This window comes from Calypte anna, chromosome 1 (assembly GCF_003957555.1).
Source record: "Calypte anna isolate BGI_N300 chromosome 1, bCalAnn1_v1.p, whole genome shotgun sequence".
NCBI classification, from domain to species: domain Eukaryota; kingdom Metazoa; phylum Chordata; class Aves; order Apodiformes; family Trochilidae; genus Calypte; species Calypte anna.
In genome coordinates, this window is record NC_044244.1 from 24,157,826 (window position 1) to 24,173,040 (window position 15,215).

At 40.6% G+C, this 15,215-nt stretch overlaps 1 protein-coding gene across 1 annotated transcript in view; it reads right to left on the minus strand.

Moving 5' to 3' along the window:
- CFTR (CF transmembrane conductance regulator) overlaps positions 1-15,215 on the minus strand; it is an 83,129-nt gene that overhangs the window by 8,003 nt on the left and 59,911 nt on the right. The window contains exons 22-23 of the mRNA XM_030460575.1: positions 6,544-6,780; positions 4,806-4,961 (exon numbers count right to left, since the gene is read on the minus strand). Of these exons, the coding sequence (XP_030316435.1) occupies positions 4,806-4,961; positions 6,544-6,780 (393 nt within the window). The remainder of the gene's footprint in view (positions 1-4,805; positions 4,962-6,543; positions 6,781-15,215) is intronic.

Sequence of the window (15,215 nt, forward strand, 5' to 3'; positions counted from 1 at the left end):
CCATGAACCTTAGTGTTGCTTATAAATATGGAGAAAGCAGAAATTAGGAGCATGTGGGAAGAGGGAATGGATGTCTGAGGATACCAGCAGCAATATCCTTATCAGTCACTTGTTTGAATTCACCCACGATGACCATGCGTGTGATCATACAACAAAGTTTCTCAGACCTGACACTCACCCACAAACAAAACACTTGGGAATATAAATATAGTCATGTTTATGCTCTGACCACCCCAAACATTGTAAATCAATCTCCTCTCAAGGGCATTAATCCCCCTCAGCTCAAGTCTCTGAGCATATGGTTATGGTGTGGAATACACCTAGCTTGTGACAACAAGCTTCCTAAGTGATTTAAGTGTTAGGTGGACAACAAAGACCCTGGAGTACCTAAGCAAACACAGAAGAGTAAAGGGTAAAGAACAATTGACAAGAAGCTGCTACAGAGTGAGAGTACCCTAGCTGTAAGTAGCTGCTGTTGCAAAGCAGGGTAACCCCTGTGCAGCTCCTCAGCCAGACCCAGGGACCCTTGTTCCCATACGCCCCAGGGATGGACAGCAAGTGCAAGGTTCACCGGAACCAGCATAAGCACAAAGTTATGAGTAACAGCAAGATGAACTTTATGTAGCCTCCTCCGCTTCCTATATATTATGGCAACAGTATCAAAATGAAAGAAAACCAAATTGCTATGTGAATGCTTTAGTATTAGGTGAAGAGTTAAGAGGTTTAGTTTTCATAAGTGTCCTTTAAGGACTCTACGCTGACAATATTTCCAGAGAAGAGTAAGAGCATAGGAGCATTGAAAACCTTCTGCAAGTTTCTGGGACCAGCTCTTTAACATTTCCCCTGAGGGTGTCACAATCTCTGCCTCCCATAGAGCTTAGTGGCAGACACAAGTGCTGCACTCCTGGCAACACCGAGGCCATGATGCAGAAAGCAACCCCCATACTGCCCAAGATGAGAACTTGGGGTTGCCATTTAATGGCCCCGGGTGGTCTTTGCATGGGTCTGGTGCAGCAGATGTGTGTGCCCCAGTATGGGGAGGCTGACCCAGCAGCTGACTCATGGAAGCACCTCTGGGGAGCAGTGCAGCCAGCAGGCTGCACCAGTGCCAGGGCACACTGCAAAACAGCCACCTCTGCAACCTCTGAAAGTGAACAGTCCTGGAAGGGTATGAGACAGACAGGCAGAGAGATAGAACAAAGTGAGATGGCTACTGAAAAAACTGGAACTACAGTGATAAAAGTTGCAAAATTCCACTCCTTAAGTAAAATAAAGATGCATAAATTATTTGATTTTTTTTAATTTGTGTCAACTGGGAGTCCCACAAACTGTAGGAATCCCATTCTCCATTATAAGCTTGATTTTAATTCTATATGGAGTATTTATATGTAGAAAATGGAGTGAGATCTGCCAGGATGCTGTGGAATAATGGTCAAGAGGACATCAGAAATCCTGTTCCTTAAACCTAGCAGCATTTTATGGGTCTCAGATTTCTCCACATTTATTTTAATGGCAAATCGGCTGCAGGGCTCCTGTTCTGCATTCAAAGCCAAGTTTCTGAATAATTTTCTCTATTTGACTCCATTAGATACTTTTTGATGTAACCTGCATGAGAACCTGTAGTTGAAAGAGCTTCAGTATGTTGAAACCAGATGCATGTCCTCACTTTGGAAATGTGGTGGGGAAACTTGCAGAAGCAGCATCAGAAAGGGCTGCCCAGAAGGAAGGGATGATGACTGCAATTATATTTCAAGCAGCCTGCTACCGCTGGAGTAATTGCTTTGCATGAGAATAACAAACATCCTGGAGGAGCAGCTGTGGTCAGACTGAAGCAGCACCAGCGTGTGAGGAGCTACAGGAAAGAACTTCCTTGTGAGTGCTCCAGGAAACATGTTTTATATGTTTTACCCCTTCACGCCACTGCAATGAGCTGACAGCCGGATCTAAGATACTGAAAGAAACCGGGTTTTGCCTTTGCTCCAGCTCAGCACGGTCCCTGAACACAGCACAAGCAGTTCCAGCATCACCGGCGTGGAGCAGCCGGCGGGGTGTCAGAATCACACGGTGTTTTCCTCGGTGATTTCCTCGGTGATGCCTGCTTAGGAAAACACTGAGGATCACAGAGAAAAAGCCCTTCTTTTCTTCTAAATTGGGAAATTTACAGATAAGGAAGGCAATTAGAGTATTGGAAAGTTTTCATGAAAAAGCATGCCTCAGGTAGAGCTCCACTCTCCTTTTCCTAGTGAAGCCGCTCCAGGAGAGGGCGAATCTTCACGTGCTGCTTGTCAGACTCCCAGGAGAGGCAACTTTTTTTTTTTTTTTTTTTTTTTTTTTTCCATTCTGAAGCCATAGGTGGACGGCAAAGAACAAAAGGCTCCCTTTGTTCTGCCAGGAAAGGCAGGGTGGCATATGCAATTTTTCTTTCCTGCTGGGAAACCGCTGGTGAAAACTTTGTTTCATTCTGAATGTGGGAACTTCTGAGGCATAATGTGCAGTTCTTTGGCAAGGCTTTGGGACAGGAGCTGTGAGGTGAAGCAGGCAAACAGGCTGGCAGTTCTCATGACCTTCCAGAGAACGGAGGGCAGGTATTTTTTTTTTCATCGATCCATGTATCAGGACTTCCAAACTGAGCTAAATATGTAATTTTAATATTGAACTAACAATATTAGTTCCTCACTAGCAGAAGGGCAAGTTACACTGCTTATGTAATAAATGCCTCTTGCCTTCTGCTGATGGCTACAGAATCATATTTTCTTTACTACCAGTGACTCTACAGTCAGTACTCAGCTATGAGAATTATTAATCATATTTTTCACTGGGACGACGAGGCTACTTGTTACAAAGCATTCTGTTTGATCCTCAGTCTATACATTCCCAAGAACAGATGGAGATGGAAAGCTGGAAATCCTGCTGGGCAACTGCATCCCAAAGGAACAAAGAGCTGAGAGCAAAAGGATGACTATGGGAGAGATGAGGAAGTATCTTTCAATACAGAAAGTTACACCTGACTATATAGGAAAATTTTCCAATGGAGACATAGCTTATACTGGTAAAAGCTTCCTTCATCCTACACAGCCATACTTTGGAGGACAGCTGTATAACACACCTGTCCTCCAAACAGGAGTTTTCAAAGAAGAGAAGGCCAATATGTGTTACTCTTTTATTACTGTTGTTGGAAAGAACTGACAGCTTTCAACAACAAAAATATAAAACATGGCATTAAAATTATACAGTTTGTTCTCTAAGTTTTCATTCCTACCTTTACAGTGAGCGATCACTATTTAGTGTTACTGTTTGCAGCGAATAATGTTAATTTTTTTTTACAGATAATCTAGTCATAACTAATATAGGACACTGGCCCAATGGGGAGGACCCTGGCAAAGGACTCAGAAGCTCTAGGTCCTTAGATTATTTTTCTTGTTCCAGTTCTTAGAGAGTGCTATGGTACCTAAACCCATGTGAAGAGGCATTTCCTTTTTCCTTTACTTTGGCCACAATAACCCCAAGCAGCGCTATGGAGCAGGGAAGGAGTGGCTGGAGAGCAGCATGGCAGAGAGGGACCTGGGAGTACTGTGTGACAACTGATTGAACATGAGCCAGCAGTGTGCCCAGGTGGCCCAGAAGGACAATGGCATCTTGGCTTGTATCAGGAATAGTGTGGCCAGCAGGTCCAGGCATGTAATTCTCCCCCTGGACTCAGCATTGGTGAGGCCTCACCTCAAGTAATGTGTCCAATACTTCAAGAAGGACACTGAGGTGCTGGAGTGGGTCCAGAGGATGGCAATGACACTGGTGGAGGGACTATGGGGAAAGTCTTAAGAGGAGCATCTGAGGAAGTTGGGGTTGTTTAGCCCGGAGGAGACTCAGGAGGGACCTTATGACTGTCTACAACTACCTGAAGAGAGGCTGCAGTCAGGTGGGGGTTGGGCTCTTCTCCCAGGCAACTCGCAACAATACAGAGGGCATGGCCTGAAACTGCTCCAGGGGAGGTTTAGGTTGGATATTAGGAAACACTTCCTCATGGAGAGAGTGATCGGACAATGGAATAGACTGGCGAGGGAAGTGGTGGAGTCATCATCCCTGGAGGTGCTTAAGGAGAGACTGGATGCGGCACTTAGTGCCATGGTATGTTGTTGTGTGTGGTGGTGTTAGGTGACAGGCTGGACTTGATGATCTCAGAGGTCCTTTTCATCTTCAATGATTCTGTGATTCTGTGACTGCTCCAAACATAAACAACATGAAGTGCTCCCTTGTACATGCACCATGAATGAAATATTGAGAACCAATGGCTAAAAAAGTGATGTTTCAGTGGGGGATCAGGTAGCAGTCCAGTGAAATATGAGAAAAGCAGTAATTCTGCTAGTGGTCTGTCAAGGAAATCAGGCAAATGTTACACATATTACAATGATAAGATATGTGGGACTTAGAAAACAGTGCCTGAGAACACCACTGATTGTATTTTTTAAATTCAGGTGGCGCTATCTTATTTTGAATCAACATGCAAACTATTTCAGATGTGCAGGGATAAGCAGGCTACTTCTGTCTGAGTGTGCAGAGTGTACTGTACACACTGTGCCATTTCTAGAAGACATCTTGTGTGAGTAGCATAGAAACCCTGAAAAGTAGTTTGCTGTGAATCCTTGCATCCATCCCTCTATCACAAACACTCCCCTTTTCATGAAATCTTTGCTTTTTTTCTGTTTCTCAGCATAAAACAACTCTCCTCCATCTTAAAAGTAACTATGCACATATGGATATAGAACCAACAAGAATAAAGGCACACGAAGGCACAATAATCTCATTACCTGAGGAATCACTCCAAATGCCTTTCTCCATTGCTGCACACTGACTGTGCTCCAAGAGACTCCATCAATCTGGATATCCCCTTCTGTATTCAGCAGTCGCAAAAATGCAAAAAGTAAGGTACTTTTTCCTGAACCAGTTCTCCCTAAAAGGCCCACCTGCAATGCAAATCATACAGGCAAACACTTAGTAACTGTTCATATGTTAACCACAGATTAGGGCATACATACTTTGAGATCTCAGCCATACAGAACAATCCATGTGGATCTTAATGGGATAGTAAATGTTGTTCATTTGGGAGTGACAAAAGTCTGCAGCAAGGGCTGAATGAAACAGCAGGCCAGACTGTTTTGTTATAATTAACTAAGAAAAAAATCTGTTAGCCTACCCCTAGCTGAAGAACAGGAATTTGCTTATATATTATCTTGTACTGATTAGTACAAGATAACAGGGACAACTCTTTGTGCCTTTCCCCTTTCTTTTGGTATGAAGCTCTCTTCAGCAAAATCCCATCCAGTAGAAAATAAATAACTAGGGAATGGACTTGTATCACACTACTGAACTACTGCATTTCCATGTAGTTCAAAATAGGGGCCAATCAGACCATGAATTTGTAGTGTTTCATCTGGGTCTGAGGCAGTGGTCACAGCACACACCGTGCCACCAGACTACAGTGGCACCCACACCTCCACACTCCAGGAATCACAGGTGCCCCTCTTCCAAATTCAAAGTGGTTTCAGGATGGTGCTACACAAAGTGAGATCCATGATTTCAAAAATTTGGTGCCCTCAAACCGTAGATGAAACATTCAGTTCATGTAAACCAAGACAGATCTATCAAACCTGGCAGAGAGATGTGTTATCCAAATTAGGAGTGAAGAGCTGCCTTGTGGCATGGCCAGGGATCTGTCATTGATCATATTACAGGAGTTAAAAACTCCTCTCTGTTCATACAGCTTCAGCTCAGGAGATCATGCAAGCCTTTCTTCCCATCCCACCAAGGACAGTCTTTTAGCATGAAGTTAAAGCAAAGTGTTAAGCCTATGCCTAATTGCTGTCCAGAAACTAAACATCTTTCTTGAAAGCAGCCTCAAACAGGCACAGAGATGAATTAGAGGTCTGTCAAACTTCTGAAGAACTGATCTGTGTATGGTTTGCTATACAATAATTCAGGGTGGCAAAGAGCCTTCATTCAACAGGCAAGACAGCACCTCCACCCTCTGGCTGTGGGAGCCAGCAGTGCCTTTCCCTTGGCACAGTGGTTGGTATTCTTTTGTGCCCTGCTCCACCTGGGTCAGGCTGCCCCCAGCACCTGTGCTCACCAGCAGCCTTCCCTCTCCCCAGGCGGAGAAGGCAGATGACTTCAGGCACAGGAATACAACTTAGGGAACTACTGCATACATTTTTTTTACTGGTATATTAAGTTCCTCACAGCCAGGAAACATTCTCACCATGCTTCACTAAGTTGTAAATAGTCTCAGAATTTCTAGGATAACTAAGACAGATTTTCCATTTTTGTGGGTTTTTTTGGTTGTTTTTTTTTTTTGTGTAGCCAATTATCCTACAGATTTTTATGTTATTCAGGTGCTTTAGATTATTATTTTACAACAATTCCACATTTCCATTTACAAACCCCTGCTGAACTCAACCTACTCCTTAGTCAGTCAATAGGTTTATAATGACACTTCTGCAATTTAGCTTAAGAGAAGTCAGCACAAACACACCAAAAAAAGTGCCTTACCCTTTGCCCTGAACTTATTGAAAAAGATATGTTTTCTAACACAGCAGCTCCTCCATCACTGTATTTGGCTGTGAGATCCTCCACAGTCATTTGACCCCCAGATGGCCAGTTCTCCTTTGCATGTCTGTTTTCGATTACAAGGGCATCTGAAAACTGGTTATTCTTCTGTGGCTTAACATTTTTCATCTCTTCTGTTGGCATGTCAATAAATTTAAATATACGTCCAACAGACCGCATCTAAGAATCAAAACAAAGAGCATTCAAATTGTAATTAATACTTAGCTAAGAAAACAAATGAAACCAAGTTATTCCTAATCCTAGCCAGAATAGAAAGTCTCTTTTCTGTTTGATACCATGATATTATTTTTGAAGCTAGGATACTTCTTTAAAGATTTACATTCTATTGCTCTTTTACTACTGACATTGGTCTAATATGGTATTCCACTTGCTTAATTTTCACATGGACACAATAGCTCTTTGTACCTTTGAGAACATATTTTACAAACTGTACATGACCTGCATTTATGAAAACAAAGTATGATCAAGAAAACAATCTTGGAGTCTTCCTCTACTTCCTCCTGTAAAAGGCTGAACAACTAAAAACAAGTTCCTCTAATAATGATTTAGCTCCCAAGATCAGCAGAATGGATGAAATTTAAAGAAGTAAAGCAGCTGCATCAAGCAAAGAGGAACAGTCACAAGTCTTTAAAATCTAGATGTTTATGAGAAATTATCTATACCTTCTAACAAAAAAAAAATAGCAGGGTTATAACTAATTTTATATCTGTAATTACATATTATATGAAATAATCAAGTCCCATAGTTCCTGAATTTCAGAAAGAAATAGGTGTCTTGATGAATTTTTCAGAAGAGCATGGGATCAGAAGGGATTTTTTTTTATTTATTTATAGACACATAAATGGGTCAAGGGTCAATTAATAAGAAGCTAATTCACCTTCTTCCTAGAAATTCACTGCTCAGATGGTCAGAAAGTCCATTTTTAAGTCCATGGACTATTTTGATCCTATGCATCTCTTAATTGTAAATTAATTTAAGATTCTAAATAGTTCTTTTACCTTTCCAGATTCCCACATTGATTTATAGAGGTCCACCATAGATCCAGTCACCTTTTATTCTCCAGGACTAAAGAAAATCCAGGTTTAAGCCTATTTCTTAACATATGCTCTCCTCCAAACATCCCAGTTCAAATTAAGCTTTCTGTCTGGCCAGAATGTGTACAGTAATTTGGATGATTCACAAGGGCACTGTACAAAGATATCAACATTTTCTATCTCTACATAGGAATATCTTGATTAATTCATCCCAGGATCATATGTTCTGTCTTCACACAGATCAAGCAGTGGTCATACAAGCTTTCCTCCATCTTTTTTTCCATTTTTAACCAAGGAGATCCTTACTTACAACAGAGGTTATTCTAAGTCCCTAAACTCAGGCCTACACTTTGGCTACTGAAATCTGTTTTATACCAGCCATTTGAGGTCACTTAATACCTTTCAGCTCACAGCATCCTCCTTCATGCTAACATTGCCTTCCAGTTTTGTGCCTTTGGCAGACTTAATATAATATTTTTTTCCTTTGTTGAGTGCATTAAAAAATAAATAAATAAAAAGATTAAAAAGAGCTCAGTCACAAATCTAATCTTTGTTGAGTAGCCTCCCTACAGCTTAATACTTACAGCTTAATGCCATTTCCTTTCTGTCCAACTCATTAACTAGTTTACAGTTCTTGCAATAATCCTGATCTCCTTTATTTATATAATCTCTGAAGCAGAGCCACAGCCAGTGCTTTCCTGAAGACAAATGAGAACTACTACATTACTTTTGTCTGGAAAAAAAAATCATCAAATACACTTATCAGGTTTGTCTGATGCAACCCTAATATCAGCAAACCTGAGTCAATTCATTCTGTAAGCACTGCATCTTTCACTACATCTTCAAAATAGTTTCTAAAGACTGCTGCCATCAGAATAACAAACTGATGGTGGCATCAATGACTTCCCATTTCTCCTTTCTTTTCTCTACCAATAGTGACAGCTGTTTATTCTATCATGTGTCACCACCAGTGCTCGATGGGTTCATTTCAAATGGCCATTACCAGATCTCCAGATTCTCAGCCATTTTTTCCTGAACCCTAGGATGGAATGTCCGGTCCCATTTGGAATGCATGGGAGCACATGTGGAGCATCATCGTTCCAGCCCAGCTTCACATGTTTAACTGAAATGCTCACCTGCAGAACCTAATCATGTTCAGTTGAAGACTTGTGTTAGATGGACTGAGTCATTACAGACTGGAGAGTTTGGCAATTCCAATGGGATAAGGTTCAACATGGCCAAGTGCTGGGTCCTGCACTTCAGCCACAACAACCGCATGGGGAGCTCCAGGCTGGGCACAGAGTGGCTGAGAACAGCCAGACAGAAAGGACCTGGGAGTTTGGATTGACAGGAAGCTGAACACAAGCCAGCAGTGTGCCCAGGTGGCCAAGAAGGCCAATGGCATCCTGGCCTGGATCAGGAACAGCATGGCCAGCAGGTCCAGGGAAGGGATTCTGCCCCTGTACTCAGCACTGGTGAGGCCACAGCTCGAGTACTGTGTCCAGTTCTGGGCCCCTCAGATCAAGAAGGAGATTGAGGTCCTGGAGCAGGTCCAGAGAAGAGCAAGGAGGCAGTGAAGGCATCCAGCACAAGTCCTGTGAGGAAGGGCTGAGGGAGCTGAGCCTTCTCTTCTCCAGACTGAACAGCCCCAGCTGTACTTCTCCCAAGTAGCTACCAGTAAGACAAGAGGGCATGGACTTAAGTTCTGCCAGGGGAGGTTTAGATATTAAGAAAAAATTGTTTACAGAGAGGGTGATCAGGCATTGGAATGGGCTGCCCAGGGAGGTGGTGAATTTTCCATCCCTGGAGGTTTTTAAGAAGAGACTGAATGTGGCACTGAGTGCCATGGTCTGGTAACCACAGTGGTAGTGGATCAGGGGTTGGACTTGATGATCTCAGAGGTCCCTTCCAACCTGTCTGATTCTGTGATTGGTAGGGTATGGGTCTTTCCATGGGCTATAAAGGAAATGTAGGGAGATCAGGATTCTAAGGAGCTTCATTTACATGCCTACTTACAGCTAGGTTGGGTTTTGCACATAATTTCCACTTCAGATGTTAAAAACCCCATTTCTACCTTCTGCTTTGCTTTCAGCTCCACAAATTAAACACTGTCTTTTTTTCTGAAAACTGAGAGGAAGTTGCCATCCAGAATCTAGGACATTTGCAACTATAGCTTTGTTTTTGTCAAGCCTCTCTCCACCTGCTTCTTGACCTTCAACATATAGCTTATTTTGGTTAACAAATCCATCCTATGGAGGCTGTAATTTCTAATATCCTTTTCGAGAATGTTGTTCATCCTTGCAGTCCTACAGTGTCCAAAATTTCCTGGTTTTCTCATGCTATGCAGGATAAAAATTTGATTCCCTCATTTGAAGATGTGACCTCAGTCTACATTCAGGTCTCTAAGTTCCTCAGTCCAAATTAACTGGATTAATTAACTGGATTCCTCCTTTTACTAAAATTTTACCTTTATAAACAGGACTAAATTATAAAATAGTGTCAGTTCTTACTCATCAGAAATTATTTAGCAAAACATATTCATACACAGGGAGATACATTCATAGCTGCTATATCAAGGAGTATCTGGGCCTTATGATTAGCATTTGTTCTCTAATCTGTATTCCCTACTTAGTATTTGTATTGCCCTCTCTAGTAGCATTATGGAAAACCCTTTCTACAGCTTCAGCCTTGCTAAACTGCTTTTGCATTCCTTCTGCAAAGTGATTCTACTTCATATATTGCCATTCCTCCCTCCTCTTAGATTTAGACTGAAACTGTCAGGTAGATTTTCTATGCAGAAGCAAATATATATTTAAAACGTAAGAAAACACTGGGGTAATTGCATATATCTCAGCATCCTGAAACACAACAGTGACAGTAGCTTTGGAAAGGATGCCCATCAATTACAATTTCCACCTCAAGTCCTCTGCAAGATGGGAAGTCATGGTCATCATCTTGTTGATATATGAATGTCATCTGATTTTGGTCATGCAAACAAGAAGACCTTGAGTCAGACTGCTAATTTTCTTCCTGTCTGTCTGTCTTCAGTAAATTTCCAAAATGAGAACCATACATTTATTTTAATCAGTGTTTGCTGGTAGGTTTATTTACAGAAATCTTACCCTTTTAGATATATCACTGCTTCAGAAATTAAGGTCTTGGCTTCACCAAGAGCTGTGACCTTTTCTATAGGCAGGGATTTCCTATAATTGCCCAAGGGATCCTAAGTTATAAGCTAGCTAAAATCTGCTCTGAAGCCAGCTGGACAAAGAGCCTCTTCCCTTACAACAGAAAATTTAATTTCTGCCCCAGCTCCTCTGACAGATTTATAGTCATGTCACATACAGATATTTTAGACAGCTTAACACTTGGAATCAATTCAGAAGGATGCTTTCCTGGTTCTGTAATTTGCATTATGAGTTATATCTGGGTAGAATGTAACATGAATGTCAGTAACATTTTACAAAGATTTCCATTCTTTCTTTCACAGGTAGAAATCTTGTGTCATTCATGATGACAGGTATAGTGTAGGTGACAGCAAGTTTCTTAACCGTTATTCCCATCAGCACTGTGCCTGCTATATTCACAATCCCTAACTAATGCTTTAGAATAAAGGGGTATATTTACTACATTAATCTAAAAATGTCTAGAGCATAATACACTATTTTTAACCTTGCCTAATTGTATTTTACTGAGATTTTAATAACATTGCAAATTCTTTAATTTACTTTCCCATTAATATAACTTAAACTCTTCTTAATGTTGGTGGAGAGTTCATAATAAAATTATGTAATGTTAATTTCCAGAAAGTAGAAGAAGTAATTCTTCCACAAGTAACCTAATTCAGTTAACTTCATCAGGCCCTATGTACTATTCTGCTAGAAAGATGCAGTTACCCTCTCCAGACCACACACAAATAGTATTCAATAATCATCTTCCAAGACACCATCTTCTTGGGTCATTTTGTCTGGAAAATGCAGAGTAGAGCTGTGAGTTCCTATGGGAGGTTGGTCCAATGGCTCATGTTGTGAAAAAACCCTGTGCAGCAAGTCACTGCAAAAACTAGGTCAGTGCAGATGGACCATATGGATTTACTGAGCTTTCACAACTTCGGCTGTTACATTTTGGGAGCACATATAGGACATGTTCCCCTCTTCCAAACTGAAAAAATGAAACATCTAGTTCATGTCAAACTTGTACTGAGTTTTTTGCTCTTTCTCACACTACTTTGAAAGCAGAAAATGAAACATTTTAACAGATTTTTCTTGATTCTGTTCCCTTCCAGATGACCAACACTCTACTTTGAGAACTGTCATTCTGATGCAGATTTTCCAGTCAAGTATTGAGTCTATTTAAACTTTGGAAATGAACAGTAGTCTCAGGTTTTCTGCTGACAGCAGTAAATAGAATATTAAGATCAAGTCCTAGTTAAAAAGAAGCACATCTATGTAACAGGTGAAATAGCATGGGAAGATAAAAGCAAGATAACCAGCTCTAAAACCACTTTTATTTTTGACAGGCCTAAAATTTTCACTGGTACTCTTCTCAACTATGTATTACTTTAATTCTTCAGCATCCCTGATGTATAGGGTGGGGCTCTGTGAAGTTCAGCAAAATGTGGCTTCCTGTCTCTTTGGGAAACTCTTTTTATATCTCCTTACATAAGTAATCTTGGCAACAGCAAAAACGTGGCATTTTTTCTTTCCCTGATAAAAGGAATTGTCCTTCCCAGTTGCAGTGCTGCTACTACAGGATACACATCAGTGAAGGATGAGGTTATAAAGCATTTAAACAGTTCACTGGGACCACCCAATGCTTATCTGAAAGCAGCACTTAACAGAAAGCTTATTTTCTATTTCCTTATGAAGGAAAAAAATTAAAAATACTACAAGAGTCCCTGGGGGAATAAGAAAAAGACCAAAAACCAGCTAAAGGGATATTAGCAGAAATGATCAAATTGCAAAGATAAATCTAGCCTAAATGGTAGCTTTATATGAAACAATAGATAGCTTTCAGAGTGACCACATATGTTTTGAAAACAAAACCAAAAAAGAAACAGAGAAGATAAAGTATCAAGGCTGTAGAGAATGAAATGCCAAAACCATTCTGGGGTATTAAAAGACAATAGGAATTTTTCAGTTAAAAGCAAACCAATACAACAGAAATTACTTCAAGCAGAATATCTGGGTATGCAAAAATAAAATCCAACTTAGAAAGTCAGATTTATTCAACATGTAAGGCAGTGTCAGAGAAAGCTCAAGAAGGAGATTGTGTGGAATAAAGTCAAATTTGCCAAGTATCCATCTCTCCAGCCAGTATTTCTTCCAGTATAATTTTACCTTCTCCATGTGATCCTGCTTCCCTGTCCTCCTGCCCTCCTGTCCTTTTGCTTGCATTTATTTCCATGCCTTGCTTATCTTGTAAAAAAATTCAGCACAAGCTTAATATTATGTATATAATTACAGGAAATAAGACTTCAGACATAGGCTTCAACCACCTGTAGGAAACTCTAGCTTACCTGACAACCAAAGACTGCCACCTACAAATATGTTATTCAGACATGCTCTGTGCATCCATACAAGCACGGATGCCACCCCTGCCCAAGGGAAGGCAAAGAGTGGCATCATCTAGAGTGGTGCATGCATACCTATAACATAGAGATGTGTCAATTCTAGCCAATTTGGTCCTGTACAGACCTTTAACATACCCCTGGAGAGAGAAACAGATTACAGTCAAAGTACTAGATGTGTCACACATGCAAGCCTTTGCAGGACGTCTTTAATCAAATTACTGTAAAAGTCTTTAAAGAGAGAAGTGCTAAATGTATAGAATACAAAGAGTAGGGAACAATAAATCTGCATCTCCCAGTGAAGCAGTTTCATTATCTTGAAATCATGAAGCTATTCTAATTTGCTTGTGCACAGAAGCAACTTCTGTGTGTCAAGAAAGTCATCCTACCAGCAAAATACAGGATACCTAAAAATCCATGAGATGGGGAGAGTGAAGAGCCAAAAGAAGTCCAGAGGATCCACCTCTAAACTGGTGCACCCTACAAGGCTATCTCCTGGGCTATGTCCCAGGAGAAAAGGAGTTCCTTTGTTATTGCTACTAATAGATTACATTTAAAATCAATGTATTTTTAAAAAGGTGAAGTCCTTTTTTTAATATTTGTGTCCAGCACCGTCTGAATCCTACAATAAGATTTTCTGCTCCTCTTGTGAAACACCTCCAGGTTGTATTAAGCTTTACAATGGATGCATGTGATTCTTATACTAATTGTGATACTTAAAGTACTGATTAAAGTATCACAAAGTATCACTTAAAGTATCACAATCTGCATTACAGGCAGAACCCCAATTGAACATCTTTGTCACTGCCTTAGCAATGGCACATTTTACTTCATTATCAACCATTCAATTGCTGTTCTGTGTGTCTAGCAGTTATAGAGAGGAATGGTTAGGCTTGGAAGGGACCTTAAAGATAATCTAACTCCAATGGGCCCTGCATGGGCAGGGACACCTCCCACCAGACCAGGTTGCTCAAGGCCCCTTACAACCTGGCCTTGAACACTTCCAGGGAAGGAGCAGCCACAACTTCCTTGGGCAACCTGTTCCAGTGTCTCACCACCCTCACAGGAAAGATTTTTTTTCCTAAGATATAACCTTATTGTTTTATAGCAAAGAAGCACTTTAACAAAGTCCTTGCCCTTCAAGACAGGCTGTTATAACAAGCAAAGAAAGAGTCAGCATAAAACAGCTGGTGGATAGGGAAAAAATGTGTTCCTGAATGGCAGTCAGCTTTCAGGACTATCATCAGGCACACATAAACAAGAGATTAGATGTTGTAAGTGGTTAATTCCCAGTTTGGGGGCTCTTAAGGATGTCTTTCCCAATGAGGGTGGTTGAAACTCCAACTTAAAAAAAAATGTTGAAGTGGCAAATACACCTTCGGTCATTCTCTGCTCCAATTTTTCTTTCTTTTTTAATGACAACTCATTTCAGCTAAAAAGTGTTTAATGGTCTCCAAGATCTGCTGTAAAAGCTGTTTGTTTTCCAGTAGTGAAATGGCTGGCTTGAGTAGGTAATTTAGGGTTCAGAGGGTGTATGACTGGATGTGAGATATTTTTTTTCTCAGAAATTTTTTTTCAGCTTTTCAACTACTGTATTTGGTTACACAATAATTCTGTTTAAAATAAAACCTAGAATGCCTTAAGTGCAGCTGTAACTATTACATTTTAAAATAATATCTACAGCTGTCAGACATTTAAGCAAAAGTATGATGAAAACTGCAAGAACAAACACATTCTTTTGTGAGTTTCCTGCCTGCTTCTTGTACTTCAATAAACAGGTGATGATGACTTTAACTCATTAAATATTCTGTTTTAAAGCCAATGCCAGCTAGCTATGCAAATTAAAGGGATACACATACTACTCCAAAGCCTTATGCCAGAGGTTACTCTATGCAAAACCAGAAAAAGACGCCCCAGGAAAGTCTAGGACAGATTTTTAAATCACTATTGATTTTGTGTAGAAGAAGCTCAAAAACATCCATCATGATCTC